Source organism: Poecilia latipinna, unplaced genomic scaffold (assembly GCF_001443285.1).
Source record: "Poecilia latipinna isolate Pla-1442-1.1 unplaced genomic scaffold, P_latipinna-1.0 Scaffold684, whole genome shotgun sequence".
In the NCBI taxonomy this organism is placed as follows: Eukaryota; Metazoa; Chordata; class Actinopteri; order Cyprinodontiformes; family Poeciliidae; genus Poecilia; species Poecilia latipinna.
In genome coordinates, this window is record NW_015113300.1 from 130,908 (window position 1) to 153,483 (window position 22,576).

Here is a 22,576-nt window from a genome sequence, read left to right on the forward strand (position 1 = left end):
AACAAACACAAATGACATTAAACCGTCTTTGTTTTTGTCGGAAAGTTTCATTGGTAAAACCGGCTGACCAAATGTGCTCGAGTTCTGCTTGGGTTGCTAAGTAACGAACTGGGCTTGGCTGTGGTTGTTGCTAGGTAACATCACAGTGCTAATTTTCCAGGCACCAAAAACATTAACTTATTGCCAGAGAAATGGCAATAAGTTTTTTTTTAAGCACTTGCACTGTTTTTAGAAGAAGTTGAGAGATATAATAACGTGCAAAATGTGAATTTAGCTTAAAATGTCCATTTAAAGAAAACTAGATATGATTTTTTTAATGCTCTGCTTCAAGTCACGTTAATCCGATGTACTTCCTGTGTTTCTTCTCAGACGGCATCCACTCTGTATCAGCTCAGTGCCTCCTCCAGGTCACCATCATCACCGACGAGATGTTGTCCAACAGCATCACCTTACGCCTGGCCAACACCTCCCAGGAGCACTTCCTGTCCCTGCTGCTCTCCCAGTTCCTGGACGGCGTGGCGCGCGTCCTTTCCGCTGCGCCCGAAGACGTCGTCATCTTCAACATCCAAGACGACACGGACGTTAGTGCACGCATCCTCAACGTCAGCTTGTCCGTGGCCGTTCCCGTGTTTGGAGACGGACACCAGCGTCCCGGACGTCTCGGGAGCGACAGGCCCAGCAGGGGGCCTGAAAGCGGGGAGTTTTTCGGCTCGGAGGAGCTCCAGGAGAGGCTCTATCTGAACCGCAGCCTCCTGGCACAGATCTCCTCTCAGGAGGTGCTTCCCTTTGATGACAACATCTGCCTGCGCGAGCCGTGTGAGAACTACATGAAGTGCGTGTCGGTGCTGAAATTCAACAGCCTGGCGCCGTTCGTGGCATCCGACACCATCCTCTTCAGACCCATCCATCCTGTCGCCGGGCTGCGCTGCCGCTGTCCCACCGGCTTTACAGGAGACTACTGCGAGACTGAGATCGACCTCTGCTACTCGAAGCCGTGTGGCGCACACGGTGTGTGCCGCAGCAGGGAGGGGGGCTTCACCTGTGAGTGCCTTGAGGACTTCACAGGTAAGACCTCGATTCCTTACTCTGCAGAGAGTGATTGTCATTTGTCCACATCAGGCACTGATTGTGTGGCGCTCAGTTAGTTACTGACGATAAATACTACATCAGGGCTCGGCGATATGGCTGAAAAGCTTATCACCTTATAAGGGTTTCATATCAGTCGATATCGATAATTATTGATCAGTTTTTTTGTTTTAAATATCTGAAGTACTGCCACAACGTTGCTTATGTTTTTAAACAGTTATGAGGCAGTGTGGCAAAACCTAAAACTGCTGTTGTGCAAATTACTCAACAGGTTGTTGCTAGGCAACCAAAGTTGGGGGTGGGACTTGAAGCTTCTTGTTACCCAGCAGCTTGTTGCTAAGTAACCAAAGAGTGAGTGAGTTAGTTGATGCTACCAACTTTGCTTAGCTAGCTAACAGCGGCTAAAACCTTTTCTCTGCCAGATAAAATGTCATACATAACATAAATCCTGAAATTTACTCAAAGCAGCCCACGATGAAACAGTGACTACAAATCTCGTCTTCTTTACACAAATTGCAAAATTACAACTTATATCTCTAAAAAAAATTTGTTACCTTTGTTTTTTTTTTACCAAATACAATTTAAACTTACTTATTTTCCTCTGAGATTTTGTGTTCACAGAGAACAGCAGAATCAAAACTACAAAAAGAATCAAAGTAGTTTATTAATACTGAAACAAATTACAAATTTCAGTTTGGGCTTTGGGTTTAAAGGCCTTTTTTTGTAGATTAAGGGTTTTATCAATCCCACCCAGGCTTAGACAGACCCCAACTTGACAAATCAGTTTTGATTTGTCTAAAGAGAGAAAATATCTAACTCTAAATAAAATGTCAATATCAGACTTAACATTGAGGTTTTTGTATGTCCTCCATAGAAATCAAATCTAATGCTTAATTGGTTAGAGAAATAAACACCTAGCTAGTCACCAGCCAATAGAAATGGTGCATCTCTATAAAGCTATACCAGAGTTAAAAACCTTTGTGTTTGTTTTTAGAGACAGTAGAAGAGGCTTCTTTGAAGTCCTGAGATTATGGATTATCTAGTCAAATTAATTAATCTGTCCAACATTAAAATAATGTATGCTAGCTTAGGATTTGTTTTCCATTAAACTTGTTTGGATCCCACCTTCCAAGTGTTAATTTTTGACTCTTTCACAAATGTCTGACTGGGACTTCATTGTTTACATCTGACCCTTTGACCCCTTCCTCAGCCCTTGTTGGCTCTTTATTGGTTCAGACTGTCCGCTAATGAAAGGCTCTGCAGACACAATCTGAGTGATGAGGTATTGATTTGAGTCGACTCATTCCACTTGTAGAAAGCTGCAGGAAAAATATACCGGAGTATTTACTTATCTGAGAATTATATGATTGTAAAAAGAAAGTACACCCTTTACTTAGCCTGACAGTTTTAATACACAGCTGATCTGATCTTTGACAGATTAGGTTACATTTCCCCCATTTTGTCTGTGAAGTTATCATCTCTGGTATTATTTTATCTAATGTTTTTTTTTTTTTTTTTTAAACAAAATGATTAGTGAAAAGGTCTGTTTTTTTCCCTTTTGCTTATCTTCAGGTCTTCAAAATACTTCTCCAAAGGAAGTAGATCTAGCCAGGTTCACAGAAGTATTGCTGAAGAGAACAAGGGAAGGAAATGATTAATTTTTAATTATGGTTGTGGATGTACGGTGCGTCCCGGCTGTTAAATGCCTTGTAGTCAAAATACTTAAGAGAGAAAAAAAACAACATAAGCCTCAGAATATGCTGAGACTGAAGGGACAGCGGCTTCCACTTTCAGCATCATGATGAGTTAATTTATCACTGATGGCGGCAAAACAACAAAATTTATTATTTACTCAGGACTGTAAATTTTTATTACATCTTCAAAGGGTGAAAGATCATCTGATGTATAGTTTATGGCTAAAGGAAATAAGGAGATGCTAAAAAAACTGAGTTTAAAATGTAAATTTATTCAATATGGAAATGAAGGTTGTTACCCTCATCTTTTTATAGAGAGGTTAAGTAGGTCAAATCCTGACTTTTAATGAGACTCAAGGTTTCATGCCATCATTGAACAAACCAAGGTTCTTGTTGGATTATTAGTTAGGTAGGATTTTTGGAAAAACTCTACCTGAGGATTCACGACTTGCATAATACAAAGATGTCAAACATGCACAGAAAAAGATCGTTTTCTGACCGGTGAATGCACCATATCGAAGCCCTATCAGCAGAACTCACTAGTGTAGAGTTTACTTGTTTACTATAAAATTAATTCTTATTGGCTAATATTACTATTAGGTAGTTAGAATAATGTGGCACACTTCAGTACCTAAAATGCTAAGTTTTTTTATTTTTATATATTTTTTGCTACTCTTGTGAGATTAAACTCAATAGTCATAACAACACGGGTGTGACATAAGTTAATTACAAACACTAAGGATAGTAAGTATAAGGGCTGGACAGTATGGCTGAAAATCTTACCATGATATAAGTGTTTCATATCAGGCAATATTTTTAGTTATTGTTTAGTTTTTTTGTTTTAAATTTCTGAAATACTGTCAAACTGGTTACATGACCTTTGCTGTTTTGTCCATTTTTTTTTGTTTTAAGCAATTAGGCGGCAAAACCTGAAACTTCTGGTGGCTGCTAGGTAACCACAAGTTACTTACCAAGTTGTTGCTAGGTAACCACAAGTTACTCACCAAGTTGTTGAAAAAGTGAGTGCGTGAGTTGATGCCACCAACCTTGCTTTGCTCGCCCTGAGAGGTTGAGCGGCTGATGCCTTTCCTTTGTCTACATCCCCCAGAATGTTGTGCGGTTCTGGATCACAGTTCAATGAAATGATTGAATATTCTATCAAATGGATTATCGATTGATATTGATCACATGTCTTTCACTACATATACTGCTCTGGAAAAAAGTAAGAGCCTACTGCACTCTCCTGGCTTTTGAAAACCTCATTGGTTTTTCCACCAAATATTGATTTCTGAACTCTTCTTGAGATAAAGCATTAGTTTTGTTGTTTCTAAATGAATGTGAACTTCTTCTCTTTGCATTATTAGAGGTCTGAAAGCGCTGCATCTTTTTCATTACTTTGACCATTTTTCATTTTCAGTAAGTAAATACTATATTGTTCTTGCAATTTCGGAGACATGCTGTCAGTAGTTCATAGAATAAAATAACGTTCATTTTACTCAAATATTTACCTATAAATCATACAATAAGATTAGCCCTAGGTGCTTCGTCTTTGGAAAAATGAAGCATCTGGTGTTGACATGTTGCTATGGGGGGTCCCTCAAATGAAGACCTGCTTAGGGCCCCAAAAAGTCTTGGGTCGGCCCTGGCTGCAGGAGCTCAGCACCAATGATCTGGCTGGTATTTAAAATGGATGCCAGTCACGTTTGCCTCCAGCTAAAAATGTTTCCTATTCTTACATATTCCATTAAATTCCACCTCATCAAATACAGAAAAGTTTTCTTTTCCTTTCCACTCATTTGCAAAGCTGCTTATGAAGCCTGAAATAGTGTCGGGTGCTAAGTGTGTGGGCCCGGTCGCTCTGAGTCCAGGCTGAGTGGCACTTATTGGTTCTCACACAGCGGTGGGTGTTGGAGCTGGATGGCAGGAGCTTTTAACGTGAATCAGCGCGGAGAGGGGGAGGCGCGGGGAGAGCAGTGGGCGTATTTTTACCCACACTTTCCAGAATTAATTCCCATCAGCTGGTGAGGTTTGAATGCGAGCGCTGTGAGATGCAGGTGCAGAACGTCCTGCATCTGAAAATAAACCTCCAGCTGATGTTTCCTGATCAAACTGGGTCATTCAGGCAGGTTCTGTTTGAGGTGTTTTCCTCTGATCCAAAGCTCCCGCTGCTTCTCTTTCCATGAGTGTTGAGTTTGCCAGGCTCCGAACTTTGATGGGGTTCGGTATGTGTTTGAGTGCTCAGCTACGCCCTCCACGAATCTGGGTGGGTGGGTAAGTGCCGGAGAGATGCCATGGTGTGTGTAGCAAGCGTACGCAGACGATCTGGGGACTCTACGTCTGTTGATGCGTATTTGTGTGTCTTCCAGTGCGTGAGCAGGCGACGTGGGCGTCGCCAGATGGTAGCAGGGAGGAAAAGGCAAAGGGACGAAGTGAATGGTTTCCTTTGGCTGAGTCACTTTATAGATGCTGGAGAACAACATGTTGTTTAGCTTGAGCACATTTTCCTGCAGAAAAGGCTCAGCAGGAGAGCAGCATCTTTTTAAAACATCCCCACACTTTAATGCATGCAAGTATTCACCTGCTAAACGCTCACCTCAGTCCCTCTGAAAGTGCCTTTTCTTTACCCTTTCTGTGATCAGGATTTAAATATGCAGGCGTACTCCAGCTTTGGCTCAAAGAAAATAAGGCAAACTTCCACATTCAGAACATCTCAGTGTCTATGATCACCTGCCAAACACTAAAAGCCTCCACAATTTGCTGCTGAGAACGAATGCACGCATTTCCAATTGGATGCACCGTTTTTAAAAAGAGGAGAATTTGCATGTAGTTTGTCCCTGGAGAAAAATCAACCTGGAGAAAACGTCTATTTCACAGCACTGATTCGTGAACAGAAAGCACACTGCAGAAACACAAAAGATTATCAAGTGTTTTTGTCTAGTTTCTATTGAAAATATCTTTGTGTACTTGAAAAAATATAAAGCTAACTTACCAGTAACTTTTCAGCAAGATCAAGCGGTTTGTTTTAAGTCAATAATTCCTTAATATTAATGAAAAAGTAGTAGTTCCTCTGGCAGATTATTTCACTTATAATGTTAATGACTTAAAACAAGCTCCTTGTTCTTGCTAAAAAGTTACTTGTAAGTTAATTTTGTTTATTTCAAGTGTACTAAGATATTTGTTATAGAAATTAGACCAATAATACTTGGTAAACCATTAAAATTTCTCTGCATCTAATTTGTATTTCTTAAAACGTGGCAATATTTGTTAACTTGGTCCTATACAAATGAAAACTGATTTGATTTGACTGATAAAATAATATTTAAGTAAACAACTGTTATCTTAAAGTTCAGTTTAAGTGAGCTAAGGCAAGCCGGATTTGACCCGTGGGCCTTAGGTTTCACACCAGTGGTTTAGAGAATTGATGTATATTTAATTTATGGTCAGAGTAACGAAGATACTAAAATAATCTGGTGACAACATGAGCCAATTCCAGTTTATGATTCCTGTAAACTTCTGATTCTGCAACAGGTTTTTATTTATTCTGGTTTCCCTGTTATCCTCTGTGTGACTAACATTATTATAACGGTTTTCATCGCTTATTTTGGGACCATATTTCTGTTAAGAGTATAAATATCTGGTTTCAACTGTGGATGTTATTTTAATCTTTGCACATGCTTGACTTTGCCTGTTCAGTTTATACCGTATTTTCTGAATATAGAGCGCACCATACTATAAGCCGCACCTACAAATAAAAAAATAACAAAAAACTGGAAACGTACAAAGCCGCACCGCGCTATAAGCCACTGGTATCTCTGCCGCTCTCGGTTTTCCATAAGGACCCAGCACAGGGCAGCAGAGGGCTGCGTCCTAATAAATCTGCTGGATCTCCGTCTCTAAAGCCGAACCGAGTTTACGTGCAGCGGCTCTATTTCTGCCAGATCGACAACCCTCAACTTAAAAGCTCCATCATATGAGTTTGAAGAAATTTCTCCGTTGTGCCTGCTGCTAGCATGTTAGCACTTTCTTCTTTGATTTCCAATTTTGACTTCCAATGATTCACTTCCTGCTAAAGCGCCCCCTGGTGGTTGAAGAAAAATCAACAGAAAAGCCGCACCGGGGTGTAAGCCGCAAGTTTCAAAGCTTAGGAAAAAAGTAGCGGCTTATAGTCCGAAAAATACGGTAGTCAGTCATAGGGTGGTCCACTAAATAATAGTGACTGAAAACAGCACACAATAAGCAGAAACATGTCAATGTTTTACTGAATTTACTGCAAATCAAAGAAAGAATGAACCAGCCTGAACCACATTATCAAAGTTTACATTAATCTGACGCCCAGGGTGAGAGTGCCACTTTTATGTTTAAATAAATATGCTGATGCGTTCCTGTAACAATCTACAGAGCAATCTTTCATCTTAGATTTAGTTGCAGTTAATTATCACCAGTCTGATTGCCTGCAATCACATTAACATATTGATACACACATCATCGGGGTTTAATTTGGCACATGATTAGTTGCTCTCAGGAACCCAGCAGATTAATTTTAAAGCTTTGATACAGCTTGCTATTATTACTGTTATGTGCTGCATAAATCTGTCAGACACATAAACATCAGGGATTAGAGTATTAGTCTTCTCTTAATTAAAAACAGAATCCAACAAAACAGGGAAGGTTCTTGCTTAGTGTGAAAATACATCTAAGCTACAAAAAATGTAATAAGAAGCCAAAATTAAACAGTTACAATAACATTTACAATTTGGTTTTTATCCTCATTGTTGTGCAGCTTGTCTTAGTTGCTTCTTTATTGAGCAGATTAAACAATCACTTGATTAGGGTACAGAAACTGGAGCAGTAATTATGGATTTTAAAAAGGCATATACACATTTAACCATAAAATTCTTATTCAGAAGTCATAAACGTGATTTTATCTGTGGTTGTTTGAATCATATGCTGAAAACATGAGCAATGTGTTACAAGTGGCAAGCTTTCATTGTTTCAAATTAACACAGGTGTACCACAAGGCTCAATTCTTGGCCCACTTCTTTTTAATTTATATATAAATGGTTTGCCATACAGTCCTCATAGCCCTCTGTGTTGTTTAAAATGTCATTTCTCTGTACAGCTGCCTTCATATAAATAAGTTAAACTAAACATAAATTTATCTGAGGTATATAATATGTGAGGTTAATTAAAGATAGTGATTTGTTTTTATTAGTAATGGTTGCTAACAATAGAAAATGAAATATAAGAAATTGATTGAATATTACAAGCCAGGTCAAAGACGATCAATATTCCTCCTTACTTTAATGACCCTCTGCTGATTAATAAATTCTTGAACTGCTTATTAAATAAATCTTTTCCTAATCTTATGGTTGTTTTGTTCAAGAAATGGAAACATCCCAGAACTTAATCTGTGTTTTAATTTGGGCCTTTTGTGTAAAATTATCAGACTACAATCACAATTCTCTGATTTAATAATCGGCATGTTTGAGTGGGTCAGCGTCCAGATGACCTGTAGCTTTATGAAAAGACTAAATTACTTGTGCATAAATCTGCTGCTTTACTGATCTGATCTCATTATTCACCTCATAATCCTGAGTGGTTGCTTGTTTCAGCTCCTCCTGGTACAAAATACTTTGGTGAAACCGACTTTTACTCACTGGGTTTGTCATCTATGACTGCTCACTCTTTTCACTGCAAGACGCTGAAAAAATAAAATTCAGCTGCAAGACCTTCAAAGAAACTTTCAATGCAGGGTTTCTGTGCAATAATCCGGTTCTTTTATGCAAATTACAACCTTGTAAAAATCTATACCTAATATTGATGGATGCAGATTAAAGTAGGTATTGACATGCAGCTTAATAATATAGTTAATTTTTATCTTCCACAATGTGGATGTTATTTATTCACCAGGCCTGTCATTTTCCACCCTGTTTGTTGGGTTCGATAGTAACTAGATTCAATTTTGTTTTGCATGTTTATTATGTGTTACAGAAAATACAACATGCCACAAACCTATTTACCAGATTAATATCAATGATCAATTATTTACATAAAGCACACACTTTGTTAATATACACATCTATATACCACATAAATTACTTTATTTTTTATTTGTGTATTAAATTTCTTAATCTGTCTGAATTTTGTACCATAAACAAGCAAAGGTGGTACGACAATAAAATATCCTGGAATATCACAGAATACAGTAAGCAAATATTTAAATATGAGGGTGAAGGGGATCATATATTTATTTATATTATATAGCCGTGTTTTGTGGGTTATCTCAACTAATTTTAGCTCGGTTTTGTACATTTCTTTGAATTAAACTGATCATTTTTTGGATTTTTCTAACATCTTTCAATTCAAATAATTATTACCTTTCTGTGCAGGACTGTTTGAGTAGAACTGACGTAAATTAAGTTCAAATGTGGTCAGAGATGTTACTAACTCCTGCAGTTAGTCAAACACGTTTCATTTATTACTATTGTCTTTTGTCTAAAATTAAGTTAGATTATTTGGTTGTTTGCGAGTTGCTGCTTAATGATGCAAACCAGCAACAAACACATAGTTTGTTTACTGTGTTGGACGTAAAAAGAGGCGTGAAAACATCAGGAGAGACATGTTTGGGTTATTGATTGAATTGTTTGTGTCCCACGCTCCGATGTCCTGCTCACCTGGCTGCTACACCTGGTGGGGGTTTCCTTTCAGTAAACGTCTGACCACACGGAGGCGTTTACCCGATAGCAATAAACGAAGAGCAATAAACCGGCTCTGGCAATATGTTTTCTCCACAGGAAGTCATATCTCAGAGTGGTTCTGACTTGATGTTGCGCTGCAGTGTTTGTCCTCCTTGATTACCTGGAAAAAACTCTGAAAGCTTTATTGCTTTCCACTGGTTTTTAAATGAACAACAACGCAGCTCTGTGAGGAAAAGCTTCGTTTTAGAGACGCCTGACTGCAGCTGTTTGCTACAGAGATAAAAAACAGATGGAGCGCAATTAATACAAGCAGAGAGAAAACTTTCTATCAACCATCATTCAATGTGCACAACAGACATCCCCATAAAGAGTAAAGTTTTGTTCATTCACACTTTGTTAAATAACCCATCAGTTTATTAGATTATTTAATCTTTATTTAACCAGAAATATGATCATTTTCTAAAAACTAATACCAGTAAAAAGTTATGAGCTAAACTTCCTTACAAATATGTGCACCTATTATAAACGACAGTGGTTAGGACACTAAAGCTTACCTGTAGGTACAAAATGCAGAGCAGTGTTTGGAAAATGTGAATTGATCACCACTGATATCATCATTACAAAATAAACAAAAATACCAACCCAGAATGTATACATGAATTTTAACCAACTTTTCTGGCACATCATTTGCTTTCCACTTTTCTGATGAGAGTAAAACGAATTCAGATCAATAGGAAGGATTTAATGTGAAGTATTGAAATCTCTAAATAAAAAGTTGACCCAGAAGGCAAACATCCCAAAAGCATCGCAGAACAAACACAAGCTAAGCTACTTATTATAATACGTTTCTTAATGCATGGCTTAGCAGAAAAACATGGCTCAATATTAGCCCAAAACACTAAATTACTTTTCCTCCAAGAATAACATCCCAACCAAGAACTCTTGAGTTTATTTAGACTGAATGGATTTTTCTCGAAACAAAGAACAGACTGAATGGAGTGATTAATAGTCGGGAGTAAATAAAGAGCCTGATAATCAGAGCTGAAGACGTGGGCTCTGGGTGTGTGTCAGTGTTACAGGAGCGCTGCAGAAACCTTCGCCCTGCTGACTGAGTGGCTTTGACACAAATTCCTGCTCACCCAGGGGACGACAAACAGTCTCGCCTCAGCAAATGCTGCAGTCCCAACGGGCCGGATGAGCGCGATAAGATGGATGTTATTCAGAAAAACTGCAGCTGACCAGAATGTCAGTGACGCCGATTTGGAAGAGTTTTATTTTCCTCACAGCTCACAGATGACAACATGGCTAATAAGCTTAGATCAAGATTAAAAACTGCTGCTTCACATCGTAATGGTTCTAGTTTTTGGGAAAGAAAATGGATCAATTTGTCCATTTTCAATCAGTTCATTCCACCATTATGAAACCAAGCGCCACCATTTTAATTATAGGTTGTCAAATAGGCGTGAAACCTACAAACAGATGGCTGTAAATCAGCCAAACCTGTAAAAGTTTGTAAAGGAAAAAGGTAAAAATGATCGAAAAACATTTTCCATCAACTATAATCATCTGCTTGCAATTTTCATTTTTCTTCTGTTTGTTTCCTTTCATCTCGAAACAATTGCTCAATGCCAGTCTGTAACAATTGCAACAATTTATTGTGATTTACTTTAATTGTTTTAGATTTTGCTTTATACATAATTGGTAACATTTTAGTTCATCTAATACTCCGTTTATCTAACAATTCATTTTTTGTTGATCAATCTTTTTATAATGCAAATGTTGCTTTGCATTATAAAGGAACATTGCTGTGTTAAAATGTTGCTGTGCTTCATTTGTTTGTTTATTAAAATTGATGATCTATTAATAGCTTCAGTAGAACTACAGAAATCTAACAAAAATAGCCTTAGAACAAAGGCTGTTTGGTATTGTACGGACTCGTCACCTGATCAACATTAAGGTGCAATTCATGCTCTCCAGTCAGTTTATTTCCTACTCTACAAAGTTAGATATATTTTATCACTCTTTTAGAAAACATGGATGTTGTGTCTGATGTGCAGGCAGCACATGAACTCTCTTTTCTTGTCTGACTTCTTGTAATGCTCTGATGAAGTCGTCAAGCCGTCTGCAAAGTGTGAAAAACGCTCAGAAAATCATCTTGAGCTGCCACAGTCTGCAGAAAAGTGCAATCATTTTGTCTTCAAAACCACTTCCAGCTCGGTGCTCTTGAGCCGTCATGTTGTTTCGCTGAATGAGAATTGAGCTCAAACTGCAGCCTTATTCCCAGAGGGAGGCGGGGGGCATCAGAGCAGAGAGAGAGGTTAACCCTGCAGACGCCGCTGAGGAGAAATAAACCACGGTTCACAGTCTGAACACGTCGAATCAGATGTCAATTGATGCTCCTAATCAATTATTTCTTTATGAATTTGCCCTGCAGGCCTGTTTGAATTTGAAACTATTTTTACATCACAGACATTAGGATTAGGATTAATAAGCTTGGAATTTTGGAGACATGTAGTCATCGAACAAAATAGCAATGTTCACTTTACTCAAACATTTACCTATAAGAAGTAAAATCAGAGAAACTGATCGTTTTAACCTCCTGGTCATGAATTGTATTAATCCTCATTCCTCCTCTTCACCGATCTCCAGGAGAGCGCTGCGAGCTGTCGTCCCGTTCGGGTCGCTGCGCTGCTGGAGTCTGCAAGAACGGAGGCACCTGCGTGAACCTGCTGGTCGGCGGCTTCAAGTGCGAGTGTCCGTCCGGCGGCTACGAGAAGCCCTACTGCGAGATGACCACTCGCAACTTCCCTCCAAGCTCCTTCCTCACCTTCAAGGGCCTCCGCCAGCGCTTCCACTTCACCCTCTCCCTCACGTAAGCTCCTCCAGCTCCGCCGCCTGTCAGTGATTCACACTCCACCCACATCACACATGGGTTAGCGCTCACCTCCACCGTTGGGTGCGCAGATTTACATAACCTTAATGTAGATAAGTGACAATAATAGCATCACTGGAAAGCAGTCCTCCTCATAAGGGCCACTTCAGAGTCAGAGTAAAGCCCTGATACTGAACCATTAGAGTCGGCTGAGTGTTGGATGTGAGCAGCTATGTTAACTAAAAGATGAGACAAAAAAGCTTTGTTTTTGGAGAGGTGTTGCATAACGGGAGGATGTTAGTCCCATAAAGTCGGGTCTTATTACAGTCACTGTGTCAGTCGTCACTTTGAGCTGTGAGTCAGAGGTTGGCCTATTTCAGCACAGTCTTCCTCTCCCTGGCGGTGACTGACAGAAGCTGTCTCATCAGCATCATCATTACTGCGGTCGTTCTTCCTTGTGATTTCTGCTTCTGGTCAGTCTGTGTAACCCAGTAGCCAAGAAATCGGGGCATGCTCCTGGGAGTGTTATTTCTAGGCATGACTGTAGATGGAGTCAAATTTATTTGATCACTCAAACCATGACAGGTTTGACAATCAGCTCGACTGTCGTCTGATACTCGGCGCAAGGGAACCGTGGAAAATGTTTCAAATGGGTGTAAAAATGTAAAATTACGAATGTATGATAAAGGTGACCTGTTATGCTTTCCTGAACAGGTTAGGAGAGGTCTAAACAAAACATGTTCATTACATTTTCTGCACAAACTCATTCTCAGATAATGAGATTTTAGTCTGTCCAGTTTAGAATGAGACTGAGATGTTTGAGTTCTTCTTGTCGCCCCCAACTCAAACTATTAGGGCTGTTGTAAAAGAATATTTTAGTAATCGAGTACTCTAGTCATTATTTTTACGATTCTTTCTCTCTGTATAACTACAGCAGCTGGCAGCGCCCTTCCCACCGTACGCCTTCAAATGGTGGCAACCGCTTTGCCAGGAGAGGAAAAACTGTTGTACTACAACCGTCGCGTCCGTAACTTTAAAAACGCTTAATGGTTCCCCAAAAAACGACAGAAACCCAGAGACTCTGCCTTTATGCTGCTAGCACAGAGCAGCAACTCAGAGGTGGAAGTGAGCACGCTGCCCATCACAGACAATGATCCGGCTCAAACATGGTGCGCTAAATGATGAAACATAATTTTACGAAGCTTTGAGCCAGATACATTTTCGAGGAATCGTTATAGCCCCTAGAAATTATACAACCATACATCTTTAAAAAGCATTAGTAGGGCCTCCTGCATAACCAACAAGAATGTAGCAAGTGGTTTTTGGATGGTAAGTCAGGAAACAAAGCACTTGTCCTTTCCAGCAGCCATTGTACGGCGCATACAGCAGTAAAACCAGCTGACCAAACGTGCTGGAGCTCCACTTGGGTTGCTAGGTAACGGTGCCTTAACAACCGTTTTTGAAAGGGCTCATTTTCTAGACACTGAAAGACTTTCCCACAAACTGACTGGGTGTTTTTTTAAGCTCTTGGGTTTTGTAGCTGCGGTAGAGACACAAATGGAAGTACAAAAATGTGCAAAATAGAAGTTTAAATTTCTCAAAACAAACTCAAATACTTTGTATAACTTGATTTGGTATAATTGGCTGCAATCATATTTCAGAAGGGGGGCTTGAGTTGAATAAATCTTAGGATTTGTTCAGCAGAATGTAGGTTTTGTAAGTTGTGATTTCACCTAATTAAGCCAGATGCTGCGGGTCAGAGTTAAGCTGCATGCCAGGACAGACACGCCTCCCCATCTGTGTGATGAAATAAGGTCCGTTTTAAAAGCTGTTCACTGTGTTTCGTATCTGTCACAACAGGCCAAAACAAGTGTCGGCTTTCAGATATCACACAGAAATGCGTCCTGACATTTTAGCGCAGATGTTGCAGCGGCTGTCGCTCACAAAGGCCGCCGGTGGAAACAGAACCCCCTCAGTGAGCTTTACAGACTCGGTCCGTCTTTAAGGATCCAATGACAGTCCCTTTTTGATGAAGAACCGCTCGGACCGGTTCTGAAACCAGGCCGTGTTTCAGAGGCTCATCTGAGGAGCTGCGAAGTGGCTGCTGTGAGAAAGGTGTCGGGTCTGTCACCTGAGCCAGCGCCGATCCGGTTTCTCACTGAAAAAAGCCTCCATTATGACAACTCCAGAGCCAGAGTTGTCATAATGGACAACTCCTGAAGAAAATTAGTTTCTTCAGGAGTGAGAACTAATTTTAGGCCTTTAACTTTACAGGCGAGGCTTAGATTTCACCATAAATGCAGTCCTTTGTTTTGGGTTCAGCAGTGGCTCAACTTATCAGCTGTTAACAGAGACATAAACTAAAAAGCGGTTTCATTCGAATAATCTCAGTGAATGAGGGAAAATATACAATATTGTTAGTATTCCAGACGAAATGTGAGTTTAAATCTATCATGAAGTAAAAGGAGCCTGGTAGAAATATTAGTTTGCTCTGCAGGTACAACATAAACAATATATTACATTTTTAGGATCAGATTTTTTTTTTTTTTTCATCCAATAATCCAATGGTCTCAATTAAATCGAGACTAAAAAGCTTTACAGAAAAACAATTATCTGAGCACCAGTTAGGTCAGTGTGGTGGATATGTACAGCTTTAGTGCTTCTGAACTGGTTTTTAAATGGTTTTGCTACCAATAAGTCAGAACTTTTCATTTATAAGACGCTTTGATCAATGATTTTCCAGGCTATAAAAGATCTTTGGACTACTTATTGGACTCCTTGCATTAGTTTGGTGTGGAGTGTTTTAGATGTAGCTTAATCTCCTTATTTTCAGTCATGACAATCAGTGAAGACATAACATGCAGTGATTTGTCTTAAAACATTTTCACATTTTCTTCCTTTTATAAACCCATGAATCCTTCAGACATATATTTTACTTTCCTGCATGAAGCAACACCAAACATGCAGACAGATCTATGGTGCAGATCAAACCATTTTCATGTGCTGCATTGACCCAGGGCCTAAATCTAATAGACTTGAGAATGACTGAGTTTAATCTGACTGAGTTTAAACAAGTTAAGAAAGAAAAAAAGGTTAAAAAAAATTCACTCTTAAAATGTGCAAAACACACAGACTTGTAGCTAGCATTGACTCTGAAGGGGTGGATACAAATACACGCCTCCTCTTTTAGATTTATGTTTGCAAACACATTTAAAAACCATGAATCATGTTTCTCCCACCTCACAAATATAAAATACTTCAGATTGATCCATTACAATGATCTGTAACCTTTGTAATCCAAAGAGACTCTTATGTCATCAGTCCAGCAGAACAAATGTTACGTTACCTTTTGAAAAAACAAAACTTTTAACTTTAGATGAATATCTACTGCAGGAAATGTGTTATAATTGTTAAAGATCCACTGTTTTGTTTGGTTTTTAGGATTTAATATAAAAATAAGCAGAAAACCTTTGCAAAAGGAGGATGGGTTAATTTTCAGCTATGGGATGTTATTTGTGGAAAATGATGTGGATAAAAAAACGCTTAGTTTCCAATCTAATGGTAAGAACAAATCTAAAAGAATACCTGTATCGTTGGGGCTTTTTGTGGAAGTTTGTCATATAAAACAAACAAACAAACAAAAACAGCTAAAACCTGCATTTGATGTTATGTAAATATATTTAGAAACATTAATTTGTTTATAATTTTCTCTGCAGGCCCTCTGGTTTATCACAAACACATTCTGAAGTTTTTTGGTTGTTACTTGGCAAAACTGAAAAGGCTGAAGGGGTGTAAATACTTTCCTGTGCAGGAACCATTAAACAGCTCTGGTTCCTTCCTGCTGGTGCCTAAATGTTGAGGAAAATCTTCATACTGGGTAGAATGGTGTGAAAAAACTGCAAACATTTGAATGACCAACTTTAAAAGCCATTGATAAACCCTGACATGCAACCAGACACATCATTACTGAGCTAGTAGGAAATGGTAAATGTAAGGAATTAAAGGATCGATCACGGTTCTTCCTTTATTGTCTTTAAATAACCAGACTAGCTGGTTGAAGCAGCAACGCGTTCGTAAATGAGCGACTCAGGAAGCTGAGAGGTCTCCTAAGTCATTACAGTTCATCCTGTTGGGAGCTTGAACCAATTTCCAGATTAACGACCCATTAGACACGTTCACTTAAGGAAGCACCAGGAGATAATTTAAGGTATTAGGATTCATTCTACTTTTATTTGCCCTTCATATTTAATACAGCTTTAAAACTTTCACTTCCATCTTCTCAAAGTAAACAATTTAAAAACTACAGCAGACATTGAGATGTTAATTGTGTGGATTTTACTGTAAATCCCATGGAGGGTTTTCCTCTTTCCGCCCCGCTGGTCCCACCCTATGGATTTTGGCGTGTTATCGTAGCGTGACACGGTCCCCCACATACGGCCAGGCTGGTTGTTATTTTTACTGATGGGTGCCTAATGTGACGTGCAGTGATGCCAGCAAAGTCGCTGTTTAGTTCTGGTTGATTACCCTCATAGTTCAGAGGGCTTAAGGGGGGGCAATGTGGAGCATCCTTTTAAATCGATACGTCAGAGAGTGAAAGAGGATGTAGATGCTGATTCTCTTTGGCTTTCTGGGTTTTTTGCTGTATTATCCACTGGAGCATCAGCATCCTCTTTTTCTCCGAGGTCATGATTAGTGTTTTTTTTTTTTTTTTTTTTCCCCAGTAAGCAGGTCAGCGTTGCAATGCCCCCTGGCTGCTCTTCAGCTCGGGAATCCTGCACTAACAGCATCATGACAACATCGCCTGAAACCCTGACGACTTCAGGAGAGGCGAGGGGGGCTGCAGCTGCTAAAACTAAACGCATTGATAGACATCCGGATGTTTGAACATCTTTCCTCTGAAAGTTAAAGAGAAATCACAGAAAAAAATCTACGTCTCCATTAGAGGGAAGAGAGAGAGTCAGAGTGACCTTTGTGGAGGAGAAATTAATTCCTCTAAAGACGCTGCATTTTAGTCGAGTAACTGACCAGAAAATTCAGACGCCAATCTGAACAGCAGATCCATTGTTCGGTTTGCTATGGGGAAGATGCAAAAACTGCAAAACCACAAACATTTTTGTCTGGTTTCTGGTACAAATATCTTAGTACACTTGAAGTAAGACAAAGATAACTTAAAAGTATTCATTCAGCAAGCTATAGGAGCTTGTTTTAAGTAAATAATTGCTTAAAACTGGTATATTATTGTACTTATAACAAAACATTTTCTCCAGGTTATAATCTAAATAATCTGCCTGGGAAACTAGAACTTTAACCAACATTAAGGATTTATTTACTTAAAACAAGCTCATTTATCCTGCTGAAAAGTTGCTTCTAAGTTAGTTTTGTCGTATTTCAAGTGAACTAAGATATTTGGTAAGTTTTTGTGTTTTTGCAGTGAAATAATGTAGGTTTTGAACCAGTTTTAAATATCGCAGTGACCCGTTTCTGCAGACCACAGCAGACAGGTGAATAAGGGAAGTTTTATAACTCTCTGTGCGCAGATGGACTGAAACGAAGTAAACTCGCTGCTTCTAAATGTTTATCTGTATTAAAATATGCATAAAAAAGCACAAATCTTCTAATGTGGCTTTGAGTGTGCAGAAGCAGAAATCTGACTTAAACGTTTGGTTAGACACCAGGAGCGTTCTGCTCTCTCTTCTGCGAGGAGGAGAAAACATTTTAGAGATGTTTTTGCGATCACTCTGAACCGCCTTACTACGCTCTGCTTGCTGCTTGCAGTCCTCTGATGCCCCCACCCCACAGCTTTGACTTCGCCCTAGTTTTCGTCTCTTTGTTTTAGTGTCATTTAATGTGCATCTCCTATCTATTCCTTTCCTGCAAACTGAAAAATTCACATTTTTCTCTGACACTTGAGCTTTCAGTGAACATCATTATCTGGAGAATTTACCATTATGATCAAACTGAAAGTAAATGATGATTTAATATAATTTGAAATGTCTCCCACTAAGGTAGATGTGAGGAAATAGTAGATACTGTTAAATAGGTCAGAGCAGACCACTACTCTATTTCTTCTCTCTCATATGTCTGCCAGCATAAAATATGCTGTTTCTACTTTATCAGTTGTGTGATATAAATAGACTTACTCTGAGGGAAAAATTCAATCTGAGCGGTAATTTTAACTCCAAGCAACAGGAAACAGGAGGTTAAACAGAGTGAGTAAAAATGTCTTTTCTTATGTCCAACTGAGTCTGGTAACCAAAACCTTCACTAAAGTAAGAGAAGCACGACTTCAACGTGTTTTTACTCAAGTAAAAGTAAAAAGTCATCCAAAAAATTACTTAAGAGTAAAAAAAGTACTTGGTAAAGAGGGCATGCAAGTGATTTTAAAATGATGCTGTCAGGCAGACATATATGAAGTTGCAATGAAATGTAAATGTAAACTAATTCTGACATTTAAAGGACTCGAATAAAAAAAATGACCGCAAATAATTACAAACTAATATGGTGGAGTAATACTGCCATACTAAGAAAAAAGTAAATAAAATTACGAGAAAAAAGTTGCACAAGAATAAAGTTTAAATAATATGAGAATAAAGTTGTAATATTACAAGTTCTCATATCATTTCAACTTTATTCCTATGTGACTTTATTCTTGTAATAGTCATAATATTACGACTTTATTGTTATAATATTATGACTTTATTATCTTTTTGTCTTAGCAGGTCCTAATATTCTGTTGTAGAATAACTGTCTGTTCACATTTGATTTCTTATGGGCTTATGCTAAAATTAGCTTGTTTCCATATTAAACTGTTCTGAGTTTCAGTGTATTTTAATCATACTTTTTGTATTCAGTGTCAACTTTTAACATCTTTGATGGTTGCAGTGTCAGCATCACATTGTTTTAATGGGCTGTTGCCTAAAAACACTGGAAATACAAACAGTTCAGTAATAGTTTTCCAATTTGTTTCCAGTAATTTTACAGAATCTAAAAATGTGTTGTGGGTGTCCTAGAAAATTCTTAAGATATTTCGTATTGAAGTCTCTCTCAAATTCATTTACGAACTTTTTTTTTTCTTGTTCAAAGCATTATTTGTTTTATTTTTAAATTTTTATTACAGCCTTATTTTAAGGTAAATTTTAGAATGAGATATTATTTCAGAAACAGATATGAGAGCTCAGAGTTGGTTGGAAAAAATTAAAAGTAATAAATTTGTTTCTCAGATTCGCCACCAAAGAGCCAAACGGTTTGTTGATGTATAACGGACGCTTCAACGAAAAACATGACTTCATCGCCATGGAGATCATCAACGAGCAGATTCAGCTCACCTTCTCTGCAGGTACATTTTCATGTTTCTTTTTCTTCCCTCTACACAAAATTGTCAAGTCAAATGGACCTGAGGGCCAAAATAATGTTCTTTTACCTCGGCAACAATAAGCAAAGCATTCAAAGTAGTCAGATTTATTGTTGGAATAGGATATGTAAATTAAAATAGATCCAAAACTTTAAAAAGGTTTTGCAGGTTTGCCTCCTTAAAAGAAATGTTAAAAATTTTTAAGCATTTTTTGTTTGAAAATTGACAAAAGTTTTTCAAAGAAAGGATTTAGGTCAGTCTTTCTTTGAAAACACTTCCTGTATTCAGCCAAGTTTAATAAATTAATAAAGAGTATTTGTTTGCAGTGAAGTGAACTTTTGCCTAAAGGTCACTGGACAGATGTTGACTTTGGAAGAGATTGTAAACTCCATGGTGAGTTAGAGACAAATATTGGTGCCAGTATTTTCTATTGATGAAGATTTTAATATCATTTTGCCCTCGTTAAAAACAGAAAGTCTCTTTCTACATCAACACCTGAGCATTTGTGTCACTCTTGAACTGAAGTCAAGGGCCGCACACAATCAGTGCACGGACCACAAATGGCCCTCGGGCCGCAGTTTGGACAGCTTGAGTGCATCTCCTGACTCCTTCTGTTGTTCCTCAGGAGAAACCCAGACCACAGTTTCTCCGTTCATCCTGGGAGGCGTCAGCGATGGCCAGTGGCACACGGTGGAGGTCCATTACTACAACAAGGTTAGTGGGAACGGCTCACTCCATTCGCCATAAATGGTTAAATGTATTATTCTGTATTCGAGGAATTTAAATATTTTACTTTCTGTCCATAATAATTTGTGCCGAAAAAGTTGACAGGCTAACAGGAAGTTTGTTAAATTAATCATCTGAAAGCAGATGTGTTATGGATTCATGATGTACAGCGGTTCCTTTAAGCCAGAGTTTATCAGAGTTTCAAACTTTTAACCGACAGAAGAGCAGCTGCAGACACACCGGTAACCGGAGCTGTCTGCTGTCAAACATGGGAACACTTTATTTGAAGACTGACATGACACATAAACATGACATCTGTTACGAAGATGAAGGAGTCTTCATAAATGTTTACGACTGTTGTAATGAAGTGTCCATTTGGTAAATAATGACACTTTTAATGCAAAGTTCCATTAAAATTTGCATTAAAAGTGTCAACTTTGCATTAAAACTATCACGGTTGCAGTTTGCAGGTTGCACGGTTGCAGAATCTGACCTGCTGATTCCGATTTTGATCAATGCCTTTTTTTTTTTCTTTGCTCTGGAATGTTTCTAAATATATCAAGAAAGTTGTTGAGTTGGTAACAGTGGGGTGACTTTTAACTGTAAACCTGCAGATGTGACCTGATCCAACGTCTCTCACAAGAGTGCAAAGGAGGACAGTGGTTGATTTTTAGACCTTTGCTGAGGGAGATAAGAAGATTCCTTAATCACCAAAATTAAGGAATCGGTGCAGCCCTAAATTAACATAGTTACTTGATTGTGCTATAAAATGACAATATAACATATAATGCTACCTTTTTAAGGATTATATGCTTAAAAACTGGCAGTACATGTATTTTCCACTTGGAGGTGCATTTGATAAATGAGGGCTGTTGTTTTGTAGGACCTTTAAAAAGCCACAGTGTAAGTGTGAACCTGTTAGCATTCAGTGTTGTTGTCCTGCAGGCACAGATGACTGGCAGCTGCCACTCTTCCTCTGTGGTCCTCAGCATGTTCGTAGCCTGTCTGTAAACGGTGCAGACAGGGAACTGTGGGCTGTTCTCTGTCTGCTGACAGGCTGATGATGTGGAAGAGAGCCAGAGCGACTCTGACCCAAACAGACCCTCAGACCAGACATGAGGGGGCCTGACTGAATGAAAACCAGAGAGTGGGAAGACATTGTTTTTCCAGACATGCTCTGATTGTTCTAAATATGTTTGGCTGCTTCGTTTCTGTGTAAGAATATCAGAACGGCTCAATCAGTGCAGGAATGTGTGGAGCTGTTGTCTGCGCTCAGTATTTTCCCACCCGGGACAAACACAAACACACACAGGATGTCACATTTTTGTTTATTGAGGAAGTCACTTTGCATCATAAAGATGCTGCCAGGCAACCCTCCTGCAGCGTGCATTTACCATTCAGTATGCATGATGACATGAGCGTGTCAGATTTTAGCCTGCGGCATGCAGTGATGAAGAGGGAGTTTGGATGAAAACTTGTTGACTCTTTGCTTTTTAATCTTTTTTTTTCTGCAGACATTAAAACCTCATTAATCCCTCAAATCTAATGGCTCACTGATTCCTTTCTGTTTCTCCAACCTGCACGTTTCATTGCAAGCGTGCTGCATGTGATTACCAGTGTGATAAAAATAACTTCAGGTTTCTGTGAGAAGGGGCACGGCTCAGCTGCCTAACTCGACTGAAACTCAAATAATTCAAAACAATTATTTATTTATTTAAGTGAGCTTTTGAGTTTTCATGGTAAAAACTAGGAGAGAATTTGTCAAAAATGTTTAGTCCACTTCAATCGAACTCCAGTTTGTTTGCCAAGAAAGTCCGGTTCGTTTAGGGAGGTGTGAACTCTGATGTGGACCTAAAAACCTCAACTCTGGTCCACATAAAACCCAAGTTTCCATTCATTTGAAGTGAACTCCGGTGTAGTTCAGATGCTGTTTACGCCGATCGGACCGGAGACCGCTCGAAAAGCAGGAAGTGGACTACAGCATAGGGAATTCTGGGTAAATACAACAAAAACAAACTTATGTCTCCGTGGGGTATTTCTACTAGCGCTAGCATGCGCTAGCTGCTAGCATGTCTCCTCGTGCTAGCATGTCTCCTAGCGCTATCAGAATTTTTTTTTTTTTTTTTTTTTTTTTCCCAAATAGAAATCC

General features: G+C 38.8%; 1 protein-coding gene across 1 annotated transcript in view; it reads left to right on the forward strand.

Annotated features, from left to right (window-relative positions):
* The window catches only part of celsr2 (cadherin, EGF LAG seven-pass G-type receptor 2), an 80,127-nt gene that overhangs the window by 29,766 nt on the left and 27,785 nt on the right, over positions 1-22,576 (forward strand). Inside the window, exons 2-5 of the mRNA XM_015044634.1 lie at positions 370-1,065; positions 12,128-12,350; positions 19,571-19,686; positions 20,327-20,415. Of these exons, the coding sequence (XP_014900120.1) occupies positions 370-1,065; positions 12,128-12,350; positions 19,571-19,686; positions 20,327-20,415 (1,124 nt within the window). The remainder of the gene's footprint in view (positions 1-369; positions 1,066-12,127; positions 12,351-19,570; positions 19,687-20,326; positions 20,416-22,576) is intronic.